Source organism: Typopeltis vanoorti, chromosome 23 (genome assembly GCF_054136105.1).
Source record: "Typopeltis vanoorti isolate ZY-2024b chromosome 23, IOZ_Tvanoo_1.0, whole genome shotgun sequence".
In the NCBI taxonomy this organism is placed as follows: Eukaryota; Metazoa; Arthropoda; class Arachnida; order Uropygi; family Thelyphonidae; genus Typopeltis; species Typopeltis vanoorti.
The window spans coordinates 4,910,635-4,938,430 of NC_143571.1; the positions used below are offsets into that span (position 1 = coordinate 4,910,635).

Genomic DNA, 27,796 nt, shown 5'->3' on the forward strand with positions numbered 1-27,796 from the left:
AATGCTGGATTAAATAAAAACAACATTAGAGTTCAGTTCATTTGTATATAGATTTGATTCTTGAAGATGTAATCTTACAATTGCATCATTCTAGTATTACTGTAGTTTACAGTCATAACCATAGTTTTATCATTGTTGTTGCAGCTGATCTTTTCACTGTTAAAGAACAGGTATAAACTAACAGTAAATTAAGAACAATACAAATCTTAAAATAACTTGAATTAAGCAAATATTCTCTAAATCTAGTATCACATTTTACTCACTCCACTCCCTATATGGAGTAGGTGAGGCCATTTTAGTCCTAACTTTTGGAGACTGATGGGCATCAAACCATACATCAAATTACCACCGTTAGCCAATCAGAGATAGCTGGTGCAAGCTATACCAATTTTTTTAATAGCATCTAGTGCTATTAAAAAAATAAAAAAGAAAGTCAGGCAAGTGCTGCCATCTTGCCAATCCTAACCATAAGGCAATATATTATTGTCTGAAATATTGTGGATTCTATGATTGATTTTCTTGAGTTTATGGAACAGAAAAACTCAGTTTCTGTTAGGAAAAAAAAACAGCTTGTCCATGCTAGAGATCAACTAACTTGGGAACTGGTCAAAGAAGGGTCAGAAGTTCCATTAAGTCAGTGACTAGAATTAAGCTTCGACTCACCTACCTGAAGGAAGGTGAGTCAAAGTCGAAATGGCATTTGAATCATAGTTCAGCACTATGGATACAAATGCCATTTCAACAGGATTACAAATATTCTCCCAGCGAAATAAACATCTAGGAAATGCATATTTTAATATAATGAGAACAAACACAATATTAACAATTTGGTCACAATCTTCCTATTTTTAACATCTGCCTGCACAACAAATAACTATAATATATTTATTAACTACATATTCTGGTGATTTCTTAGAGTGATGATTTTTATTTAAAAAAATTTTTCTTTGCAATTTTCACATAATGTAAGTTAGCTAATTTATTATTAACAAGTCATACGCCAAGTCAAGAAGACTCATCACAGGAGATAAGACCATCACACAAGTATATCAAACTGTGTAAATTCTTTCAGTGTATCTGCATTCACCACACTTTCAAGCAGTACATTCCACTCACCAACCTCTTCCCATGCAAAGAACCCGCTCCTTACTTCCTTGCTCAAACCCTCTTTATACAGTTTCCACACATGGCTTCTTATTCTATCCATGTCTTTAGTTCTTTGAAATATATATTCCACATTCACCCTATAACAATCCCTTACCAACTTATATGTTGCAATCATATCCCCCACCCCATATTCATGAGGATCTACAAATTGCATTCCTTCGCTCTAAATACCAGACCTTCTCCTTAATCAAATCTTCTCTGGTCCCTTTCTAATATACATATATATCCTATAATAACTCTAATATATATATATATATTCTCAACCCAATGAAAAGGTGACCAAATCTATTCATGAGCAAGGCCTCATATAATGGAACCATAACCTATTTATTTCTGCATGTGAAGGTTCTCTGCATCAGACAATCCCATGCAATGTCTTCATAACTTGCGCAATGTGACCCATAAACTTCCCCATCACTCTCAGATCTCTCATCTCTTTTTATCGCCTTCAAATTTCACCATGAAGTGTACACTTTACATCGGCTCCTTGCTTACCTTATTTCAGAGCATGTGTGTGTGTGTGAACACATACTGTACTTATTTTAGATACTTTAAATGAGAAAATTCACCCTCCAGTAAATTAAGTTCATGCTGGAGAAAATGATTCAAAAAATACACAAACATCATAATTCATGTTAAACACATTATTATTATTATTTCCCAAGACCTCATGGAGTCAAAGACTCATCTGGGAGGTCCTTTTACGACACACACACACACATCTCATCATACCGTGTCTTAAACACACTCAAACTCCTTGCAGTCACCACACTCTCAGGCAATCATTCACAATTCTGCATGAAAAAAACCTGCCTCTCACTCCCCTACTCACACCCTCTTTATACAGTTTCCAGGGATGACCTCTGGTTCTCCCCTGATCTCCCACTATTCTCTGTAGAACTTCTCCACCATTGATCTTATAACAACCCCTTACCAACTTGTAGGTCTCTATCATATCTCCCCTCTTCCTTCTCTCCACCAGACTCTGCAAATTACATCTTCTTAATCTTTCCTCATTCCAGGAAAGATTAACATTCCAGGGGTCAGAAACTACCTTAGTCAGTAGCCTTTGGACCCTTTCCAACATCTCTTCATCCTTCTGAAAACCCGGTGACCAAATCTGGGCACAATAGTCCATGTGTGGCCTAATCAAAGCCTTATACAATGGAACAAGAATCTCTCTACTTCTACACGTCAGTGCCCTCCGCATCATTCCCAGAAGCCTTTGTGATGTCTTCACAATTTTTGGCAATGTGTCCCCTAAATTTTAGATCCTTATCCACTATCACTCCAAGATCTCTTATTTCCTCTACCTCCAACAATATATTCTCACCAAGCATAAATTCTGCATCCCATCTTTGTTTTCCAAATTTTAAAACCTTACATTTTGCAACATTGAACTCACATCCCAATTTCTTGCCCAATCACTCAATTTATTCAAGTCTTCTTGCAAGGCCACAACATCTTCATTACTCTTTATGGTTCATCCCAACTTTGCATCATCTGCAAACAACTGAATATCTCCATCCAAATCTTTGCCAATATCATTAATATACAAGTTAAATAGTAATGGCCCTAAAACAGACCCCTGAGGCACTCCACTAGTGACTTTCCTTTTCTTGGATATCGCACCCCCATACACAACTTGTTAATACCTATTAGATATTAAAGTCTCCAATCCAATGCACTAATCTAATATCCAACCCCATCTGCTCTAGTTTGACTGTCAACTTATCATGAAGTACTCTATCAAAAGCCTTTGTGAAATCCAAGTATATTACTGTGTATCCTTCTCCTCTGTCCAAGGAAGCAGTCACTTTATTGTAATAAGTAAGTAGCTTACTAAAACATGACCTCCCTTTAGCAAATCCATGCTGTCCATCAAAGATTATACCATTGTTGTCAACCCAACTCTGGATCCTAGTTCTCACAAGCTTCTCCGACAACTTAACCACAACACCTGACACAGAGATAGGCCTATAGTTTGATGCTCAAGTTCGATCACCTCCTTTATGAAGTGGCACAATCTTGCCCTCCTTCCACTCTTTAGGAACTTGACCAAGTGCAAGACTCGTACTAAAAAAATATGTCAAGGCAGGTGTCAACTCTCTGGCACATTCCTTCAGAATATGCGGTGATATATTATGAAGTCCCACAGCCTTATTTACATCTAGTTTATTCAACTCCCCAAACACCTCTTGCTCACTTACAGTCAGTCTCTCCTCCCCATCATCAACTGATACATGAATATATAATTCCAGGTTTATCCACCAAATCAAAAACTTACATCAATTTTGTATCTTTCTAGCAACTCTCATTGTGTAGCATACTGTACTGTTTAATTTTACTAATTACTTTATAAACTATCTTTTTTTTGCACTTTTTGCTATTAATTCTTACATTTATGGATTCTGATATTTAATATTGTTTATATCTAATTTTCTGGATGATTTTTTTCCAATTCAAAATGAGTGATGTTTAAAGGCTCATATTTGTAAGAATTTTTTAACAGAATAAAAGCAATTCTCACTATATAGTGTAATCTAATGAAATTTGTAATTCATGTTTGCCTTTATTCTTTTTTTTTTCTTTATAAACACTTTTATAAAAATGAATTACACATCTCCTGCTCATTGTAGTCCTGGTATCTTTTAAATGTCTCTATTTTTCTTGTCTCTCCAAATTCACAACACTCAGTGGGTGCAGACTGAACCAGATGTGGTCAGTTCAAAGACTTGTACAAAGGAATTGTAACCTCCTTATTAATATCTTCTTATTATTGAAATTATCATTATGTTGTTAGAAGTTTTTTCACTTGGCTATACTATAAATTAAAGATACCAAGAAATTATATACCTGGTTTAATCCTTATTCCAAGTATAAGCAAACAAACTTTGCACCTGAAATATTTTCAGGACTAGAGCAACTCGTATAAGGAAGTTAAGACTTCCCATCACTTGTCTTAGTATCCCATAATACAAAGCACATCTCCTTATGGACATACCTTAAAGCACATCTCCTTAGGGTCACAGTTAGTTCTCCTTAGTCACTAACTCATATATGAAAATATGACTTCTGCATTACTTTAACCTTAGTACCACCTCAATAAAGGTCAAAATCAGTCTGAGTAGTGACCCTTCCCATAATGCATAGCATTATACATGTCTGCAAGGAGATGTGCTTTGCATTATGGGATACTAAGGCAAGTGATGTGAAGTCTTAGCTTCCTTATACGAGTTGGCCCTAGTCCTGAAAATACTTCAGTTACAAACTTTGTTTGCATCTGAAGGATTAGACGAGATATATAATTTCTTGGTATCTTTAATTTATCATTAAGCTGTATTTACCATGTTTGCAATGTTTCCTGAATTTCACTTCCTCATCCATTATCAATGTAGCCACTATTACAAGATTTCTGTTTCCAAAACACTTACTCAAAATAACATGCAGCATTCCATATTATACTTTGTATCATTAAACAGGTATTTGATTCTCAACAATCCACAGAACCAGTTTATTCCAAATTCTTCTAACCAGTCTCTACATTAGAATCATTCCTTATCATTCTCCAATTTTTATCATCAGAGAATGAGTGGAAACCTAGCAATATTACTAGTATACATTTTCATTTGTATTAATGTGAGAAATGAGTAGCCTCAGTGCAAGACTCCTGAGGCATCCAACTGATCACCCCTCCTTCTCTGAGCCACACTTCTTTCCCATTATTCTTACTCTTCACATTACTATTTGATACCATTCAGACAGACGGCTTAGTATAAAACAGTGTAAATACAATGTACAACAGGCGTTAATTCTGAAGCCCAACTTAGAGATACAATTGGGACCAGACTTTTTAATATGTAGGCTATTCAAGATTCTTCTGAGATTTTTTTAGTGAAAGATCACAGGAAGTATGTGATGCACTGTTTCTGGAAGTCTGTTTGCATTTGTTAATTGTGTTGCATGCTTTGGTATGTAGGCCGAGAATGATTCTAAAGTTCTTATCTAAACCAACTGCAGTAGTATGCTGAATTTTCCTATTGGTCTGCACACATGTTAAACCATGACATGGACAGTCGGTGAGAATTTTGAATAGGTTGGGAAATGAAGGTCTTCAATTCTGGCAAGGATAAGTTCACTAACTTGCATGGAGCAAGTATTGTAGATCAGAATAGTGCAAGCAGTAGCTACAAACCATATGTGCATTTATGATGAACTTAAAAAAATTATAAGAAGAAAGATTTGTTTAGGGGGAAAAATAAGATAAACATACACACAATATTTCATTCCCACTCTTTAAATGAGCAAAAGTCTCTTCAAATGCCTGATCCTAGTTATATCGGGAATGGCCTATATTCCATTGTTGACCATTCCTATTATAACAACCTATTAATATGTTTCTCATAGGCATATCACAGCTCATCTCAACTTAGTTCTACTACCTCAAAAGGGAAGTAGGCAGAAAGAGAAGTTGGAAAATAATGGACAATTAACGTGAAAAAAAAATTATTTAACATCAAAATTTTTGCTCTGATCTGATATTGCATTTTTGAATTTTCTGTCATGTGTCTGTGCACTCATTTCAATCGGTTAATACTGAAGATGCCTATGAAACATGAACAAAAATTATGTGATAATTTCAGTGGCGTAGCTACAGCTTTTGCCACCCAGGGCAATCCCTGAGTTTGCCACCCCTCTCAATACACACCAAAAAAAACTACAAAGAGTCAAAACGGCATACAGTGGTATCTCGCTAATCCGAACCTCTTTAGTCTGAACCCTCCACTAAATCGAACTGCTTTTAAATGTAATTTCCCAAAATTATGACTTTACCACATCAATAAAAAATATAAGTTTGAAGAATGTAGCATTCTCAGTTGCTACTACTTGGGAAGCCGTCGAACCTGAAGCAATTCGAGCGTCATGGAAAAAACTGTGGCCTTTTAGAATTTACGAAGATACCTACGGTGATACACAAAAAGCGGAAATTCAAAACGGGCATAATTTGGTTAAAAATATAAATCCAAATGTTGAAATTTCACAAACAGATGTTACGGAATGGATTACAGGTAGAACTGAAAGTGAATTCGAAATCAAATCAGATGCTGAAATTATAGATATGACGCTACAGAATGAATTAGAAGACGATGATGATGATAAAGAACTCGAAGAAAAAAAAGTAAAACACGAAGAGGCAGTTGACAGTTTTAATATGTGTATAGAATGGGCTAAGTAGAATGACACACCATTCAACAAACTTTTATTGCTAATGCAGCTCCGAGAAGCAGCATTCGAAAAAAAAATTTAGCTTCCAAGAAGCAAAAGAAAATCAGTGACTTTTTTACAAAGAAATAAAAAAACTTCTTTTTTGTGTGTTGTGTACAAGAAAGTGATATTTTTTTATGCAAATTAAGTTATGTACCGAACTATGCAATTTTATTAAATCAGAATCCTCAACAACATAGGTACATACAAACTAAATATTTTACTAAAATAAACTTGTGTATTGTATTATTTTTTAAGTTTTACATTACAACAGTAGCTTTTTTTTTCTATCAGTTACTTCATTTATTTACAGAATTAAATTGATGTATCATTAGAATCTGATTATTTTTGTCTAGTTATTGTTGTCTCGTGGGGAAAAATTCGATAATCCGAACTTTTCGCTAATCCGAATGAGCACGGTTTTTATTAGTTCGGATTAGCGAGATACCACTGTATAGGGAAATAAATTAAAACACTATGTTTATTTTTGAAGTAAAACTTTAATTTCAACATTCTAAAATGTTATTTTTCTTGCTTTTCTGTTAGCAAAATCATCGATGACATTGGCAAAGTCTATTTCATAGTAATGTAGGTAATTCTTAATCAATTTTATTTAGAAAAACTCCTCTCACAACTAGCAACACTTATAACAATTGTGAAGAAAATTTGCAGTAGTATTATAATATTTGGAAATGAGTTCTCCAGACTGTATTTTAGAACTGCAAAAGTTCAAAAAAGGTTCAAAGTGTCGCCCAGAGCAGACCACCCCTCCCTAGCTATGCCTCTGGATAATTCTGTTTAATAATTATTTCATGTAAGTTATCCATATAAATTATTTTTCTAATATATCAACTTATATTTCTATTCATATGCAGTTTAGTTCTAGGCAGTACCTTCACAATCTTCATTCTGCATTGCTCTTCTCTTTCAACACTTTCATATTCTTCAAAATCAGTTTGTATTATTTCAGATTATTTATATCCACTTCCAGAATCATTTCTTTCTTTATCGGCTGCATTCCTTTACTAATTTCTCTAGAGCAGGGTGTCCAGTTTGAATTTTTGTCCCTTTCTTCCATACGTTATGCGTGGTGCCTTGCTGAACATGCTCTCTGTGCCTTAGATAGTACATGGGATTGGAGTATATACAGATACTATTTATTATTAGCTTATGTCTGCCAAGAAAATCTCTCCCCCTTCTTATAAAGGTTTTTAACTGTCTCTTAAACTAATCATAAATGCACTTGTAAATCACAGCTATATACAGGCTCATGTTCAATATGTTCTATTCTCTCTCACTCTCTTCTCTTGCTTTGTAACTTTTTTTTTTCCACCTTAAATATACATAATTCATGTCTCCAGGTTTCTTGACGAGTTCTCTATCCAGTCTTCAGTAATGCACTACTCAAATACAGAATTCTCTTAATATTCGTTACTTATATATTCTGAAGCCAATACATTTTTCTCCTCTACACATCTCTGGTTTCAAAATAGTATTCATCAAAATTATTCACGTATTCTACAAATTCATGGATTATCACTCAAATATGCAACTATACTAGATAATTTCTTGTGTCCTACCACTCTGAACACAACACAAGATGATTTCTTCCTTCTTCATATGACCATGCTTAAATAAGGTTCGTTTAATTTTAAACATACAATAATAAACCTCGAGTATTCTAATGTTAAGCCATGCCTGAATATAAGGTATTTTTGATTATCTGTTGTGTAATTCACAGCAAAACATTTTAGTATCAAAACTTTTATTATTATTTAAGTTAAGGGATATTACATCCCATATTGTTTCATAGCCGAATAAGAAACTCGAATAAGAGTTTCATGCCGAATATAGTAAATATATATAAAGTTCAGCGAGTCCAAGCATAAGCAAATACCTGGATAGTGTTACAACTGACCCTTTACGGAGTGCAACACTGAGGCAACTCATGGTAAGGGTGGAGCAAGCTCTGATCGCTATTCTTGATATTTCCCCATAATGTGAAACCCAGCTCCTAGGAGCTGTATTACTGTTCTACGTTATGAATGAGAGAAGGTCACTACCCAGACTGGTTTCAACCTTTATTGAGGTCTCATCAGTGAGTAAGCAGAAATACCAAGTTTGCAAACAGAACTTACATATACCCTACTATGAGAATTGCCAAGGAGGTGTCCTAATAAATTATTAATTATATGAAGAGCCAAAGGTTTCAATTCGGCAACATAAACTTATTTAAGTTAAGGGATATTACATCCCATATTATTATTATTATTATTATTAATATCCTAAGATCCCTAGAGTCACAGGCTCATCTAGGGGGAGGTCCCTTTTGTCACACACACACACACACACACACACACACACACACACACACACAGCTCGGCATACTGTGCCTTAAACACATTCAAATTCTCTGGAGACACCATGCTCTCAGGCAACGCATTCCAATCATTCACAACTTCCATGCAAAAAACCTGCTTCTCACACCTTCCTTATTTAACTTCTCTTGTTCTCCCCCAACCTCCATTTTATGAAAAACCTGTTCAACATTAATGATCCTATAACAACCCCTTACTAACTTGTACATCTATCATATCACTCCTGTTCCTTCTATCCACTAGACTCTGCAAATTGCATCATCTCAACCTTTCTTCATATTCAACATTTCAGAGAACAAACTATTTTAGTCAATCGTCACTGGATTCTCTCCAACAGAGCTTTTCATTCTTTTAAAAACCAAGTGACCTAATCTGTGCACAGTAGTCCATATGTGGCCTAATCAGAGCCTTATACAATGGAACCAGAATCTAATTACTTCTACAAATCAGTGTCCTCTACATCATTGCCAGAATTTGTTATCTTTTCCTCAGCAATATGTCCTCTAAATATTAGATCCTTATCCACCATCACTCCAAGATCTCTTATTTCCTCCAGCCTCCAACAATATATCCCCACCAAGAGTAAATTCTTCATCCCATCTTTATTTTCCAAATTTTAAAACTTTACATTTTTCAATGTAAAACTGTCATCCCACTTCTGTGCCCATTCACTTAGTCTATTCAAGTCTTCTTGTAAGGCCACAATACCCTTTACTTCTCATAGTTTCCCAACTACGCATAATCTTCAAACAACTCTATATCCCCATTCAAATCTTCCAATATCATTAACATACAGGTTAAACAGCAATGGCCCTAAAGACCCCTGAGACACCGTACTAGCGACTCTCCTCTTTTGGGATATTGTTTCCCCCCCCCCATACACAACTTGTAGTTACCTATCAAACAGCCAACCTTCAATTCAATGCACTAGTCTGATATCCAACCCCATCTACTCTAGTTTGACTATCAACTTATCATGTAATCTATCAAAAGCCTTACAAAGTCTAAGCTTTAAACTCTAATATACCACTGTGTATCCATCTCCCATGTCCAATGCTGCTGCTGTCATCTTATTGCAATAAGTAAGTTGATTAGTAAAACATAACCTCCCTTTAGCAAATCCATGCTGTTCATCAAAGATAATACCATTGTTGTCAACCCAATTCTGGATTCTAATTCTCACCAGTCTTTCTAACATTCTAACCACAAGACCTGACACACAGATTGGTCTATAATTTGATGCTTGAATTCTGTTACCTTCTTTATGAAGCAGTACAATCTTGTCTTCCTTCCACTCCTTTGGAATTTGATCCAATGTAAGACTCATATCAAACAAATATGTCAATCCCATTGCACATTCCTTCAAAATATGCTGTGATATATCAAAGTCTCACAGTCTTATTAATATCAAATATGCTTAATTCCCATATACCTTTTCCTCACTCACAGTCAGTTCTGCTCCATATCATCCACTGCTCTCATTCTCCATGATGTCACATTAACAAGAATTAAGGATCTTTATGAACCGCTCATTAAATATCTCAACTATTAGCTCTGTAGCAGTTGGCCTTGAAACTATTTTCTCAAATCAATGCCATCCTACCAAAAAATATATATATATATATATTTTTTTTTGCTGACTACATATTGAGAGAACTAACTGCTGCTCATACAGAACTTTTGCTACCCTTACCAATCGAGTCACCCCTCCATGCCTGTTCTTTGTATTCTTCATGGAATTGATTATTACCACTTCTCTTATGTTGCCTCCCTGAGGTTTTTTGATCTGTGCTGCATGCTTAATGTCTTCATTCATCTATTTCACACCTACCTTATTTAACCTTCTGACCTTTGGAATACATTTAGACAATGCTTTTGCTAGCATCCTTGAACATCACCCAAGCAGCACTGATCTCCTTTCCACCCAATTCCTTATTCCATGCTACAGCTATCTCTTGAGCTTCTCATAATCAGCCTTGTAGTTCCACATATACCCTTTTCTCACTGAAGTCCTCACATGGGCTCACAATCACCCAGGTAATTACTTTACAGTCACACTCTCACCAAATGGAGGGAGATTTGACATCTCATTCACAATAACATCCTCTGATGAGATGATCAAATCCAAGACCCTCACAATCCTCGTGTACCTTCGGATACATACTGCCTGAGGTAGTTGTCCCTCAAAAATTCAAGAAACTCATTTTTTTAACTTCCAGTTGCTATCTCATCATCCCAATCTATATTGCTGTAATTAAAATCACCCATAATGATCATCCTTCTTGCATTTGCTTGACTAATTTGATTATACATTTCCTGGTCACTATCCCCCACATTATCAAGCCTATAGCAACATCCAACAAAGTATTTTATTCTATTCACCTATACCTCACACCAATACTGCTTCAAACCCATTACCACTATTTCCCCCCTTGCACCTTCACCTTTATGGACATCTCACGTTTTACCTTTTCTATCTTCATGAAATACATCATACCCTTCCATTTCTATTCCTGTCAGGATATCATCCTTATCCAACCATCTCTCACTTATGCCAACAATTTTTGGATGAACAAACTCAATCAATGCAGCCATTTAATTTCCCTTGTTTCTAATACTTCTGGCATTCATATACAAACATAACAGATCATTCCTGAATCTATAGCAAGTTTCACTGATACCACTTATAGATGCGACTTCTCCATACTTTCCTCGAGTCATTTCTTTTTCTCCTTGCTCATCTCAGAACCCTCTTCAAATCCAACTGTTTTCCCAACATCCCAGGTCATCCCCTTTCCTTTTTTGTTTAGCTTTCTCACACTGTGTTTCCTTGTCCACCCTGAGTCTCCCCCATTTCTCTGTTTGTCTTGAACACCTGTTCTCTCATCGTCTACACTCAGCTATCCACTTCTTAAGCACCACTTCAATTTCTCCCTCCTTACTCTCCCACTCTTTCACATTGCTTCTCACTTGTCAGATTTATTCTCTGCACTTATTACTCTCCCTTCCAGCAGCAGTCTCTCCAAATGATTCACACCAAAACCATTCAAATGCAGTCCATCACTCTTATATAGTCCAATCCTTCTTCAAACTCATTCTGCAGCACATTAACAGACTGCACTTCTTTCTCTTTACACATTTCTGCTAACATATCATTCATAATTCTTGCTCTCTGCTTCATCTCATCCCTGTCATATTTGGGCAACACAACTACCTTCCCTATTACACTATTATCTCTTATCCTTTTCAACAATCTCCTGATATCCAATCTTGCATTCTCTTTGTTTCCAGTCAAGTCATTTGTCCCTACTACAATTATCACCTCCTTTGCTCGCTTACTCCTCATATCCAACACCTCAATCACTGTATTCATTTTACCTCCCAGAAAACAAACTTTGTGCTTCTCATTTATCACACCTCTAATAAATCGTCATACACCGTCCCTCACAGGTCTTTCATGACCTTTTTCATACCGACATCATTTGTTTTTATCTTCTTCACTCTTCCATACATATCTCCAATTCTCTTCATTTTACTCTACATCCACCAACTCAGTTAATGAATCTTGTGTCTTTTTTTTTTTTTTGCTATCATTCACTCTTACTATTTTATTGCCAGTCACACACACACACTTGTTTGCCGTCAACCCCACTCACCATGTTGTCATTAATTGCACTGTTTTTTGACATCATTATTGCTCTTTATCGTTAATTTCACTGTTTTTTAACATTATTATTGCCTGCTTCATCATCAATCAAACTTTTTTTTTTCTTATTATCACTTCCACACACACACACACACACACACACACACACACACTGAACATTTGCACAATCTTCAACTATCACATCAGTTATGACAGCATGTTTCCTACTGGTATTTAAACTATTTATTATTAAGAAAGACCTCCATGGAGTTAGGGAACTCATCGAGGGGGGGGCACATACTACACGCAACAGCTATCATAGTTATTCTTGAATTCATTCACGCTGCTTGCACACAAAAAATCCTAGCAATCCACTTAATAATGCAGTACCCTGATGAGACAAAAATCTAGCCCTCACTACCTTCTTAGTGGCATTCATTTTCAGCTTCAAGGATGTGCTCTTGTTATTTCCCCACCCTCCATATGGGAAAATGAAAAATTGCATCAACTGAAATCTTGTATGATCCTTTCAGAAGTTTGTAAGTCTCAATCATATTACCCCTCTTTCTCCTGTTTGCTAGCATATGCAGTCTACAAATTCTCAATCTCTCTTTGTAATCAGTATTCCACAATCCTGATATAATTTTTAACAATCTCCTTTGTATTCTCTCCAATATATCAGAATCACAACAGAAACCAGGAGACCAGACCACACAATAATCCGAGTGAGGTCTTACCAAGGCCTTGTAAAGAAGCATCCCTATCTTTACATGTGAAAGTTTGTTTCAGCATTGCAACTATCTTTTCAGTTGTATTTGCAATCTCTGGTATACCCTTAAACTTCAACTTGCTATCTATTAACACTCCAAGATCCCTAGCCTGATCAGTTTCTTCTGGCATAATGCTGCCAATATAATATGACATTGTATATCAAATCAAGCAGAAGTGCATGACTTTACATTTACTGACATGGAATTGTGGACATTTTCTATGTCCACAATTCCAACATCATTCTGCAAGTACTGCATATCAGCAGCATTCCTGATTACCCTACCTATCTTTACATCATCACCAAAGAGCTGTATATCGCCTGTAAAATCCTTCACAATATCATTAATGTACAGACTGAATTACAGCAGACCAAGGATGAGTCTTGTGGTACACCAATAGTTACCTTAATCTTTCAGACTCACCCCCCCCCCACACACACATACCACTTTTGGATATCAGTTAGCCACCCTCTTATCCATGCTAATATTTTATTATCCAAACTCATATTCTCCAATTTATGCAACAGTCTTCCATGCTGTATTCTGTTAAAAGCATTAGCAAAATCCAAATTGTATCCGTTTCCCTTATCTAGTTCAATGGTAACCTTATTATAGAATGTGAGCAAGTTGTTAAAAAATGACCTTCCCTAAGTATATCCATGCTGTTTAGAGATTTACTGTCAACCCATTTCTGAATGCAGGCCCTAACCAATTTTCCAAAATCTTCACCACCATTCCTAAGATACTGATTGGTTGATAGTTGGGATTACCATGCATTCTTTCCATTCCTGTATAATCTTCCCTGTTGTGAGACTCAAATTAAATAGAATGGTCAAAGGAATAGCCAGTTCAGCTCGATCTTTTAGTGCCCATGCTGATATCCCATCAATCCCTATTGCCGAATTCTTATTCAATTTGTGCAACAGCTCTAATACCTCCTCTTCACACACCTGAATTTCTTCAGAAGAGGTAGCAGTGAACTCAATGTTGCATACACCAGGTTGGTAGCTTTTAGCAAAATAGGCACTCATTAGGGGAACAACCTCTTCTGCATCTGTCACCTTAATGCCATCTGCATTTAGAAGAGTTATTCTTTCATATTCATTATTTCTTTCATTTGCAGCATATTGATAGAATTCTTGCGAGTTGTCTTTGGCTTGCAGAGCCAGTTTCTTTTCGCACACTTGGCTTTCCGTACAACAGTTTTGAACTATTTTAGCCTGCTGCTTATAATTTTCATAATAATGCACGTCATCCTTATGCACACGGTATTCCTTCCACATCATCCTTTTCTTACAAATATTCTCTTGCTTAATAAGATTACACATCCATTTGACTCCTATCCTATTAATTCTTCGAACTCTCAGGACACATTCTGATATTGCTTCATTTAAATATTGTCTAAATGCTTCCCATGCACTGTCAATATTCTTCCCATCCATCAACTAATCCCATTCCCCGAACTCAGTATACTCATCAGTTGGTCATAATTTCCTGCTTTGTAGTTCAGCATAAATATAATAACTTTAGTTTAATCCTTTATCCAAGTGTGAGCAAACAAAGTTTGCGCCTGAAAGTATCTTCAGGACTGGGTTAAGGTGGTACAACACCTTAATATACTCTAACCAAGTGGAAAATAAACTTTCAACATCAATTGTAGTTCAGCATGTAACCTTTTCTGAATGAAGTCACTACCCAAGTGAATACAGCATGACCACTGTCACCAACCAGAGGTAGAATAGTTATGTCTTTAACTGAAACACTCTCTGACACTAATCAAATCTAACACTCTTTGACCTCGAGTTCCTTCTGTAGCATGCTGCTTGAGGAAGTTGTCTCGCAACAGCTCAATAAATTCAGTTTCATTATTTTCATTAGATTTTACTGCTACCCAAACAACATTTGGATAATTAAAGTCTCCCATTATGATTATTCTTTTCACACCCATTGTCTCTATTTGGTGATGCATTTCTTCATCACTAGTAACTGATCCATCAGGTCTGTAACAACACCCCCACTATGTAATCGATCTTGTTAGATTCCACATCACAACAGATGGCTTCATATTCACTGCCACATGGATTCAAGTTATTTGATATTATTATCAACATGGCCCCCACCTCTCCTATACTGTCTATCCATCCTAAAAATACTGTACCCTTTGCACGCAACACCAGTTAGCATGTCTGATTTTTATAGCAAGGCCTCAGGTTTCACAAATGCCTACAATCTTAGGTCCCAAAATACTGACCAAGGCAACAAACTCTACTCCTTTGTTTCTGATGCTCCTGACATTCATGTATAGAAATAATAATCTACCTACATGTTCTTTTGCATACTCTTGACTGCAGTCTGCATGACACAGTTGGACAGCTGACAAGTCTCTATTATTCCCTAGTACCTTATATATATATATAAACCCATATTTAAGCAAGTCTCATGGTCCTTAAGAATATCAAATTTCCTATATATACACACACTCATTCTTCTCTCTTATTCAGCCTCTCTACTTAAATATCCGTGACATCTTCCCACATAGTACTGTACCATTTTTGAGAAATTCGCACCATTTACTTTGTCTTCTGCACAAACCTATGCAATGATTTGCCTTTGAGTGACATGTTGTATCAGTGTGCTAACAAAAACAATGAATTTATGAAAATATCGCCCAAGAAATTTATCCAAACACTATGTTCATTACTCTACATCTCACAGTAATACTTAATCTACAAGTTAGACAATACTGGCATACATTTAAATACAAAATTTATTTATCTTGCTGCAGCCCATGCAACGACCAATGTTTAACTCACTGAAAGTAATTTTAATTCAATTAAATATAAATTCTTCAAGATGAAACAGCTATTTCTAAAATAGTACTTAATTATAGAATAAGAACAATAAGAGCAACAATGCCTATCAGAGCCATGCAAGTTACATTTTGCAGATGTAATGCTGATAGGAAAGTTTGCACTTACAATGAAAATTGTAATTGGAAAGTGAAGACTAGTATAATATTCAATATTCACTGTATACTTTCTAACGTTGAAAGTTTTTTTAAACTATATCTACTTATTACCACATAAATAATGTTAAATTTTATTTTCATACTAAATAATCATGCTGGTATTTGGTAAGACTTATTTTTTTAATTTTAATAAATTGTGAGGTCACACAATAATTAACACGGTAATGGTGTCTGTGTTTAAATAAAAAAGTTCTCAGCTTCACTGCAATGTGACATAATATTTTTTATAGTTCTTTTAGCATCAGTATAAATGACCAAGTAAAAAATATCTACACTGCTGGAAAAAAAAACAACTGATGCATTTTAAATTAAAAATTATCTCATCTGTATCTCATCTTAGTTCAACTTCTAATATATATATATATATATATATATATATATATACCAGCCATGATCCACTATTCTGAAATATAACTATCAATGTGATTTTAACAGATACTGAATCTACACTTCTGTAAACAAACAGCAGGTTAGATTAGTATGTCTGTTTTACAAAGTGAATAACTATTTTCTCAGTAGAAAGGACCTTCTGATAAACGGCAAAGCACTTTATTATAAATATAATTCAAGAATATGGATGTTTTCTTTATTATCAATTAGAAATTTTGCATGATTTTTTTATATTGTCTATATACTATTGGCACATGATCAGAATGAAATTGATTACAGATAGTAAAGTAAAAAAGGATAAAGGGAGAAGCAATTAAGTGAAATCTCTTAATATTTGTGTGTGAGAAAAAGGAATAAGTGAGTTTTGAAACATACTTTGTAATTTATAAAACATTCATAAAATCACAAGGTGTTTCAAAAAGATTTTATCCAATTTTAAATATTTGTTATGGAGATACTTTTAAAGACTAACCATAATCTAAAAGATAAATTCAGTTGTTTCCTTATTGGCTTCACAATAAGCAAGTTGTTTTGCATGTATTGAAATTACATTCAGTAATCTTCCGTACATTTTTAAAGATATGATGCTTCAGTTTTGCTTGTTGCTAAGAATGTAAAAAAAAAGTACAATTTCTAGAATATTAAAAATGTGGACATTCTATACCCAAAAGAATACCTCAAAAATTGGCTGTCCTGTCTTTTCAGAATGCCCTATAGTATCTTTCCTCCAGAAGCCACGTACAGCCAATGAACATGTTAATGTAATCATTGAATGTATACAATATATATTCTGGGATTTCATTTCCCAGCATGATAATTCATAATGAAATTTAGGAGAGTTCTGACTGTGACTGTATATTTAACATTATAGCAGATGGGAGACAGAGAAGCTCAATGATCTCCCCTCTTATATATATATACACATATATAGTATTGTTAGTAAGAACTGTGATTATCTCATCCAGCTGATTTTCCAAGCTCACAGAAAAATCTAATGCATTAAAAAAATTATTACTGACACATGCTGTATGCTGTGGAATATTATGCATACACACATAGTCTTGATAAGTTGCTGATGTCATTCGGATAGGAATTTTTTTTTAATAAGTCTTTTCATCACTTATTTTGGCAATGCTGCCTGATGCTATCACTGATTTTTGTACTACTGAAATAAACCTTAAGTCTCTTTTCTAATAAGAGAATTTATCAAGATTGAGAGGTTATGAAACTTTATCAAGGCTATGAGAGGTGAGCACATTTTTCACATATTCAAATATTAATTTATTTTCCAGATTATATTTAATTTTGAACTGCATTTACACAATGAATATTCAAAATTGCCAGCCTGGTTGGCCAAGTTGTTAAACACTCACTCACTCACCAAACAGCAGGCTGCAGGTTCAAAGCCCACTGTGGACATAAATGTTTATAAATGTCTTTAGGGAAGAAATGAATTTCATTGCCCAGCAGCAGTCCACCTTTCTGCTTTTCTAGACAAGACCAAAAATAAATTAAAAAATACAAGAAAATAACAAAAAATAAAATAAAAAAATCCTCAGCTCATCTATAGTACATTAGTACTATAGGTTGACAACCTTACATAAGTGGAATATACATAAGCTGGGATCTTTTTAAGACACCTTGTACTCTGGATTACTTTTAGAATTGTGTATACACATGGATATGGTTAAAAAATCATATAACTATTACAATTTCTTTTTTGTTCATAACTGTTGAAAAATGCTATTCAACATACATCATCTGCATATAATTACCAAAATATGTGACTTATTTTATATGTTAAATGAATATCGATTTTATGCAAAGCTTTTAGAAAGGTGTATTATGTAATAGTATAAGTAAAAAAAAAAGAAATTTTACATCTCTGTTCATTTCATAATGGAATCTCTGGAAACTTTTAACAAGTTAAAATGTTAATGTTACTAATATAATAACTGTGATAGTGGTACTGTAGTCTTTATGTATGTTAATTTTATACATTATACCATTTTTAACAATCTTTTGATGAAGTGTTTTTATTATAAACTATGTTTTCTACAACCAATGTCTTTGTTTCACTGCTGGCAGTGTGTTAACAAAAGCTGCATCACAAACTGTTTGTGCTTGTATTCTGTTGCAATACAGAAAAATAAATTTTAATATCTATAAAATATCCTTATATCTTTAAATTCATTTCACATAAGTATTCTTCTGTAAACCTAATTTACCATTTATCCTTATGATACAGCTGAACCAATCAACAAAAAGAAAAAACTAAATGCAAGATTACAGGGTAATTTCAACTTAACCGACTGAGTAACCATGTAAGATTCATGCAAGCATACCCGAGAAAAAAAACTAAAGAAAATCAATGAAGTTAAATCATATAGTATAAATATAGTAAACTCTCATTATAGCAAACTTAGAGAGACCAGAGGAACATTTGTTTTTTTTTAGATTAGTATTCTGCCTGTAAGGCTTTAGTTGAGTTTACAGCAGTCTTTATAGTGAATGAGTTTTTTTATAACAGTGTTTGCTAGAGAGAGAGAGAGAGAGAGAAAGAGTCAACTGCATACTTAAGTTGTAAGATACAAGCTAAGGATGTACAGGAAAAGGTTTGATGTTAAATCAGAAGTTACAGGGCTGAACATTATTGCCCTATTGTTTATAACACTGGTCAACAAAGTGAAACAATTTTTTGTAACTACAATTAATTTCAGTAATTCAAATGTATTTTGAGTGTGCTGAATCCAAATCTACAACCCCCAAAATTCCATCAACCAAGGATGTTTTTCATAGATTTTTAGAATAATTTATCAATAATTTGTAATAATACTCAACTTTTATTAAATTATTGTCACTTAATTGCCTCTTTGTAGCTGTTATGCATCTCAAGTCAAGAAGCAGTAATTTGAAAATTAATGGTTATGTGATCTGAACACATCTAGATATCTTATATCAAGGGGTACTGTAGCACAAAATCACTCTTTCAAGTCAAGCACAATCAGTTCGTGCTTGATTTTGTTCTCGTTTCATTAATTTATTATTATGTCACATTTAAAAGGGGTTGTAAAACAAGTGTGGACTGCTTTCATTATATAAGTAGTTCATTTGCAAGCATCAAACAGTGAAACATCACTCAGTGAGGTTTGCACATTTTTGTTACTTTAGATGTGAAATAGAGAAAATACATAAAAACTGAGCTCCTCATTACTGATGCATATCTTGTGAAGTTAACTAGACTTAATGGATTCAAAGAAAAGGCTTGTCTTGTCTTTTTATCACATAACAAATTATTACTTTCTCACAAGATTCACTCTTTAGATTATCCAGCACCTATTTGCAATTACTGCAAGATACTATATTACTGATGGATGAACTTTTTGCTTTCACTGTAAATGGGAAGTCTTCTTTCATCAAAAAGCATTTATGACGAAAGCATTTATGAGCTTTCAAAAATCCCATCTGAAAGGATTTCTATCCACTAAATGTTTTTATTAAAAAACTGCATTTATCCAAACAGAAATTTAAACTGATTGGACCTTCAAATAATGGAACTTAGTCCCAGGTTTGAAAATTTTTTTGTTGCATGGTTGTAATGTATATTATACTTGACAAGAAATTACGTTCTTGTTTTGATTGTAACACCTAAGCATAAGCGTGAAGTAACTTCAAAACTAGTTTACTTATATAAAGAGGCTGCTGATTTCACATCGATTACCTTAGTCCCATAATGCAAAAACATTATGGAAAGGGTCACTATCTATACCAGTTTCAACCTTTGTTGACATCTCATCAGTGGAAGCTAGATCCAAGATATCAAGATACAAATCAATGCAGAAGTCAAATATTTTCCATATCCAAGTAGAAAAAAGGATGCATCATATTATTAAATACTCAAGATGAGAACTGTGAAAAGTCTCATTCAGAATATTTAATAATAAGGTGATATTTTTTTTTCTACTTATATATGGTAGTGACATGAGTAGTAATTAAGGTGACCAACCATCCTGATTTTTAGCTCTCATTAGAAGCATCCCAAAACAAACCCAGGCAGGATGCCATTTGTTCCAATTTATCATATAACAAAAAATAAATAATGCTAAATATAATAATAGATTGTACTGAAATTCATTCACCAACATAACATAAATGTGTATAGAAAGTTTAAATAAAATATCTTCATTTGCATCTTCAATGTTTATTTGTCTTAGAATCTCAGGCACGAACAAAATCCAAGCTTCTAATAATAAGAATCAATACAAATTACTGTATGCATGTGTGCTTCCATATCGCAATATATGTGAAACATGCTTGTTGTGTCATGTATAGATAATGTTGGGATCCAGGGGTAGCCCGCAAGGGAAGGGATTGAATTAAACAAAAGCCAAGTACATAGAAACTTGTACAATAAATATAATTACTACTATGAAATCAGGACACAAAAATGAGATGATAAAGATGGACTGCCATCGCTAAGTTAAAACATAGGGACTGGCATTGGCTATCTCTGTTTCCATGCTACCATGCTCCTGGGTGACTTCATGCACAAACTAAACCAAAATGCATCCCTCTAACATGCATACCTTGTTTCCATGTATCTTAACAATAGCATAGGAGCAAGCCAGTAGGTTCAATAGCATGTATGAAAATAGTGATTGTGAGTAACTGTTCTGAAGTTATTTGTTTTATCGCTAAGATGTCTGCATTTCTCGGTAGTGTCAGTGTGGTTTTTTTTACACATGCACTGTTTCTTGGATTTTGTTTTGAGAGTTTAATATTTCATTTTGCTCTGTATGACCGTCAAAGTTTTTGTAGTTGTGTATTCCCTGTATGAAAGGGAGTTTGTTGCCTGGTGGTCATCGTTTTATTTTTTTAAAAGATGTATTGTTGTTCGTTTTCATTTTGAAAGTAAAGGTCAAAGCTGTATAACTGAGAGGAGACCTCCACATAGCCTTTAAAGGAATACGGACAACTGACCAGGGCTTCTGACCCAATGTCCAATCCTCACCTTCTCGTGGTGCACCCCTGTTGGTTATCTACCTGGATACTGAACGAATGAGAATGGGCTGCCTTGGGATTTAGCAGACCAAATTATATTCTTATTGGCTTAAACCAAAATACAAAATGATGGTACAACATGACAAAATTTCATGCCGGTTGAAGCAATGCCCGGTTAAACAAGGCCCCCAATGTTTTCACCAGGAAACCAGGGTGAACAGCAAAACAAAAAGTCAGCTACTGGAAAAAATCTGAAAACATACCCCAACACATCACATCACCAGAGTTAAAGATTGTACACTATCAACATAAGAAGCCTGAATGGCAAAGAAATCGAGCTAGCTGAGAAATTGGATAAGTACCAGATCGACATTATAGGGGTGATTGAAACAAAAAAGCCAAAAACTAGTGAGAACTTTCTGAGCAATAAACACAAAATGTTACATTCAGGCAATGACAATCAAGGAAAAGAAGGAGTAGCCATAGTATTCAACAAGAAATACAAGGCAAATCTTCTTGAATGCCAGGCAGTCTCAAGTAGAGTGATGTGGGCAAATATCAGAATGGGAAACTGGAGAATGAGACCTTAGGAGAACCTTCTGTAAGACCTATGGTCACACAGAAGGTTCTCCTAAGGTAGAAGCGGATGAATTTTTTGAGGCTTTAGAGAAAGCAACTGACAAATGAAAAAGGAAAAGTTGGTCCTTGTTGGAGATCTAAATAGCAGAGTGGGAAATGATTGTCAGACATACAAAAATATTTTGGGAAAATTTGGAGAAAAGAGCAAAGTTAATAAGAATGGCAAATACCTGTTAGATTTCTGCTCAGGACATGGACTGGTTATTACTAACACCATGTTCCAACATAAAAATATGCACAAATTGACATGAAGGGAAGAGGCGAGGAATAAGAAAAGTCTCATTCACTATGTTATTGTTGACAGTAATGTTTTCTCCCTGGTGCAGGACACCAGAGTGTACATAGGATTTGAAATTGGAAGTGATCACTTTTAGTCTTCAGCAAGATAAAATTGAATTTCATATTGAAAAGAATAACATGTAAGAAAGTTTTAAAGCGAATAAAAGTTGAGCAGCTGCCAGATGTGAACTGTAGACTAAAATACACAAACATTATTAAAGAAAAAATAAAAGAGTTTGATAACAGAAACCAAACCTTGGAAATTCAGTGGCAAGTCTTGAAGAAAACCCTGATTGAATCGGCCAGAGAGGCATGTGGTGAGGTTGTCTGCAGGGTTGGATAGAATAATCAGAACTCCATGGTGGACACAGGAAGTTAAAGAGGCAGTGAAGGAAAAGAAGAAAGCATATCAAAAGTTCCTGGCAAATAAGTCAGCTTTTACTCTTACAGAATACAGAGACAAATGTAAGAAAGCTAAACAATGTGTAAAACTAGCTAAACAAAAGTCATGGGAGGACTTTGGCAAGAATATAGAAAATAAATATCAAGAAGGTGGCAAAATATTCTGGAGGTTGTTGAAGAAGCTTAGGAATGGAGGAAAGAGTGCTGTAAAAGGAATTAGAGATGATAAAGGTGAAATGAAAACAGGAGAAAAAGATATCCTTGAAGTATGGAGTAATTACTTTGAAAAACTGCTAAATGAAACAAGCAGTGATGACAGCACAGTGGTAAAAAATACTGACCAGGCATGCAGTCAGGAATACATATCCATACTTGAAGTAGAAAAAAAGCCATCAAAGGCTTGAAATATGGAAAGGCAGCAGGAGTAGATGATATTCGACCAGAAATGCTGAAATATGGTGGTATAAAAATCTTACAGTGGCTGCACTGCATAGTTCAGAAGGCCTGGACAGAGGGCCAAATTCCCAATGATTGGAGTAGAGCTCTCATTGTACCCATATATAAAAAGGGAAATAAAACTGAATGTGAGAATTACGGAGATATTTCCCTACTGAGTGTTCCTGGTAAGATTTATGAAACGGTTGAGAAGAATTGTGGAAGAAAAGCTTGGTGAATAACCAGCTGGATTTAGGCCAAATAGAGGCTGTCAGGATCAGATCTTCACTTTATAACAAATAGTTGAAAAATCATGAGAATATAACAAAGATCTGTATTTAAGTTTTGTCAATCTCGAAAAGGCATATGACAAGGTGCCAAGAGAGAAGCTATTCAATATGCTATAGTTATATGGTGTCATGGGGCATTATATCAAGCAACACTTAGTCTTTATTTGAGTTGTAAGTCAGCAGCAGAATTGAAGGAAGTACTGGAAGATGGTTTAATGTTAAATCTGGTGTGAGACAAGGATGTACATTATCCCCTCTGTTATTCATTATCTATATGAATCACATTATGAAGGAAAGTGGTATTAAACCTGATATCAGAATTGGAGATGTCAATGTCAGCTCTTTGCTTTATGCAGACGATGTTATACTTCTAAATAAATCTGCTACAAGTCTGCAAAATTCCCTGACTAAACTGAATAACTGTTGTCATAGATATGGTATGAAGGTCAGTAATAAAAAGACAAAGAGAATGAAAATAGGCAGAATAATTGAAAATGTTAATTGCGTTGTGAACAGAGAACCTGTGGAACAAGTAAAACATTTCAGCTACTAGGCACGATTTTTAGTGAAGATGGTAAATTAAATATGGAAATAGACAACAGAATCAATAAAGCTGGTATTGTAGGAAGTCAACTGAATAAATTCATATGGAATAAGAGAAAAATTAGTCAGAACACTAAATTAGCGGTATACAAGACAGTGTTCAAACCAGTTTTAACTTATGGATCTGAGAGCTGGATCAGAAGTAAAACACTTGACCAAAGACTAATGACTGCAGATATGAGTGTCCTAAGAAAGATTAGAGGTGTGAACAGATGGCACTGATGGCAATATCATATTAAAAACAAAGATATTAGAAAAGAACTTGACATTGTCAGCATCCAGGAATGCGTTAGCAGAACTAATCTCATGTAGTATGGTCACTTAAACAGAATGGGAGAGGAAAGATTAGCAAAACAAGTGTTCTATGCCAGGTTAGCAGGAAAATGACCCAGAAGAAGACCAAAATATAGGTGGATTGATACGGTACAAAGTGCCGTAGATGATAGAAATATAAGATCTGATAATGTTGGAGTCTAGACAAGTAACAGACTGATTTGGAGGAAAATTGTAGATAGGAAGTTAGTAATCATGTAATTTTTTCATGTAGTACTATCATATCCTGCACACCCCTTGAGGGTATGGCAGGAATTTGATGATGATGAAGTAGATTTGAAAATTTTATTTTCCTCTACTTGGTTGACAATTTCTGTAGTTGTGATGAATGATTTTTTATTCAACACTAAATAGGAGGTTAATCTTCTTGAATGGCAGGCAATATCGAGTAGAGTGATGTGGGCAAATATCAGATTGAAGAACTGGACAATGAGACTTATTTGTGCCTATGATACAACAGAAGGTTCTACTAAAGTAGAAGTGGAGAAATTTTTTGAGGCTTGAGAGAAAGCAACTGACACAATGAAAAAGTTGGTCCTTGTTGGTGATCTAAATAGCAGAGTAGGAAATGATTGTCAGACATACAAAAATATTTGGGGAAAATTTGGAGAAAAGATCAATCAAAGATAATAATAATGGCAAATACCTTCCATTTTTTTTCCCCCATTTTACACAAATTATGGAATCTACAGCCATGTTACAAATAATTATTTTAATTTCCTGATGTGTCATCCTTCATATTAAGGTCATCATCTGGAGTATACACACACATCTATATATATATAGAGAGAGAGAGAGAGACAAGCTAAATTACATTTCACACAGCACGCTGAAGAGACAATGATTTGATCAACAGTTGTTTTACTGGCCTGACCTCTAGTGAAAAAGAAATAAAATTACAATAAATAAATCAAATAAAATAAATCAACTACATCAAAGCTATATTCTATTTAAGACAACATCAGTTGTCTTAAATAGAATATAGTTTTCATGTAACTTGATGCATTTTTCACACCAGTACAGCCCTAAAAATGCTAGACAGTGGCTAGTGAAACTTGTTGGCTCTTTGTATTTGTAATCATTAAATCTTATGGTCTTTTAACAATAAAAGTTCTCAGTTTTAACAGCTTAGACCAAAAATGAACAGTTTAACTTCATAGATAGTTTTCTTACAGTAAAAATGATGTCCTGATTTAACATGACAATTGTTATATTAGATTTAGGATCCTGGATTACCTTTGGTCCTATTTATAATTAACTCTTAGGAAGAAAGGTTAAGTGGGTAGAATATGTGCCTTCCATATTCTTGGGATTTTTAGACCATCATTATTGTTAAGGTTAGGGTGATTGATAAGAATCTCACAGGCCTCCTTAAATTTATAAATTTAAATTCATACCATGTTTTGAAGTGATGTAAACAACAGGTACTTTTCCAGTCAATTCTATTTAAAGTGTTCAAGCCATGATCAGAAAGACCAGCTTGAACATAGTTATTATATTTAATGTGTCGTTTATGTTCCTTTTTCTGATAGAAATTGTGCATCCTGTTTCCCCTATATAGGACAAATTACAGATGCAATGAATACGGTATACTCCAGGGTGGGCCAGTGAAGGGAGGAGTGATCCCTTGGATGAGCTAAGTAAGTTCTTTAATTTTGCAGGGTTTAAAGGTGGCTTTAAGATTGTATTTTTGTAGTATTGTGTTTATTTTGTCTGATATCCCTTTAATGTATGGAATGGTTACAGAATTCTGTTTGGTCTTGCGCAAAATTTTGTTGATAGTAACCATTTTTTAGGAAGGTATTGCTGATAACTTTTAATTCATCTTTAAGTGCTTTAAGTGCTGTTAGTGACTGATTATTATTAACACCATGTTCCAACATAAAAATGTGCACAAATTCACATGGAGAGAAGAGGCAAGGGATAAAAAAATGTCTCACTGTGTTATTGTTGATAGTGATGTTTTCTCACCGGTGCAGGACACTAGAGTGCACAGAGGATTTGAAATTGGAAGTGATCACCATTTAGTCTTCAGCAGAATAAAATTTTGAAAAGAAGAACATCTAAAAAAGTTTTAAAGCAAATAAAAGTTGAGCAGTTCTCGGATGTAAACTGTAGACTAAAATACACAACCATTATTGAAGAAAAAATGAAAGAGTTTGAGAACAGGAACCAAACCTTGGAGAGTCAGTGGCAAATCTTGAAGAAAACATTGAGTGATTCAGCCAGAGAGGCATGTGGTGGTGAGGTTGTCTGCAAGGATAGAAAAGTCAGAACTCCATGCTGGACACAGAAAGTTAAAGAGGCAGTGAAGGAAAAGGAGGAAGCATATCAAAAGTTCCTGGCAAATAAGTCAGCTTGTGCTCTTAGAGAATACAGCGACAAATGTAAGAGAGCTAAACACTGTATAAAACTAGCTAAATAAAAGTCATGGGAAGACTTTTGTAAAAACAAAAAATAATATCAAGAAATGTTAATCTCAGCTCTTTACTTTATGTGGATGATGTTATATTTCTAAATAAATCTGCTACAAGTCTGCAAGATTCCCTGACTAAATTGAATAACTATTGTAATAGATATGGTATAAATGTCAGCAGTAACAAGCCAAAAACAATGAAAATAGGCAGAAGCATTGAAAATATCAAATTCATTGTGAATGGAGAACCTATAGAACAAGTAAAACATTTCAGCTACTTAGGCACGATTTTTAGTGATGATAGTAAATTAAATATGGAATTAGACAACAGAATCAACAAAGCTGGTATGGTAGGAAGTCAACTGAATAAATTTATAGAAATAAAGGAGAAATTAATCCAAACACTAAATTAGCTGTATACAAGACAGTGTTTAAACCAATTTTAACTTAAGGATCTGAGAGCTGGGTTAGAAATAAAACACTTCACCAAAGACTAGAGACTGCAGATATGAGGGTTGTTTGAAAAGCTTGATAAAAAAATAAGTTAAACACATTTTTTTGGAAAAAATCACCTTTATTTCTCAACATAGTCTCCATCGAGGTCTACACATTTGGTCTAGTGAGTTTCCGATTTTTTCATCCCATCTAAAAAGTAGTATTTGTTAAAGTGTGCAAAATAGTCATTGACAGCCTTGATGATGACATCCACATTCAAAGAAAAATTTTTTTTCCCAACAAGCCAAATTTTTAAGTT

At 34.5% G+C, this 27,796-nt stretch overlaps 1 protein-coding gene across 5 annotated transcripts in view; it reads left to right on the forward strand.

Annotated features, from left to right (window-relative positions):
* LOC150093587 (smoothelin-like protein 2) overlaps positions 1–27,796 on the forward strand; it is a 133,284-nt gene that overhangs the window by 43,206 nt on the left and 62,282 nt on the right. For 3 of the 5 annotated variants that reach the window (XM_090413108.1, XM_090413109.1, XM_090413110.1), the window contains exon 3: positions 26,188–26,266. The exons of the other annotated variants lie outside the window; for them this stretch is intronic. In XM_090413108.1, coding sequence (XP_090269234.1) covers positions 26,188–26,266 — 79 coding nt within the window. The remainder of the gene's footprint in view (positions 1–26,187; positions 26,267–27,796) is intronic. 5 annotated transcript variants of the gene reach the window in all.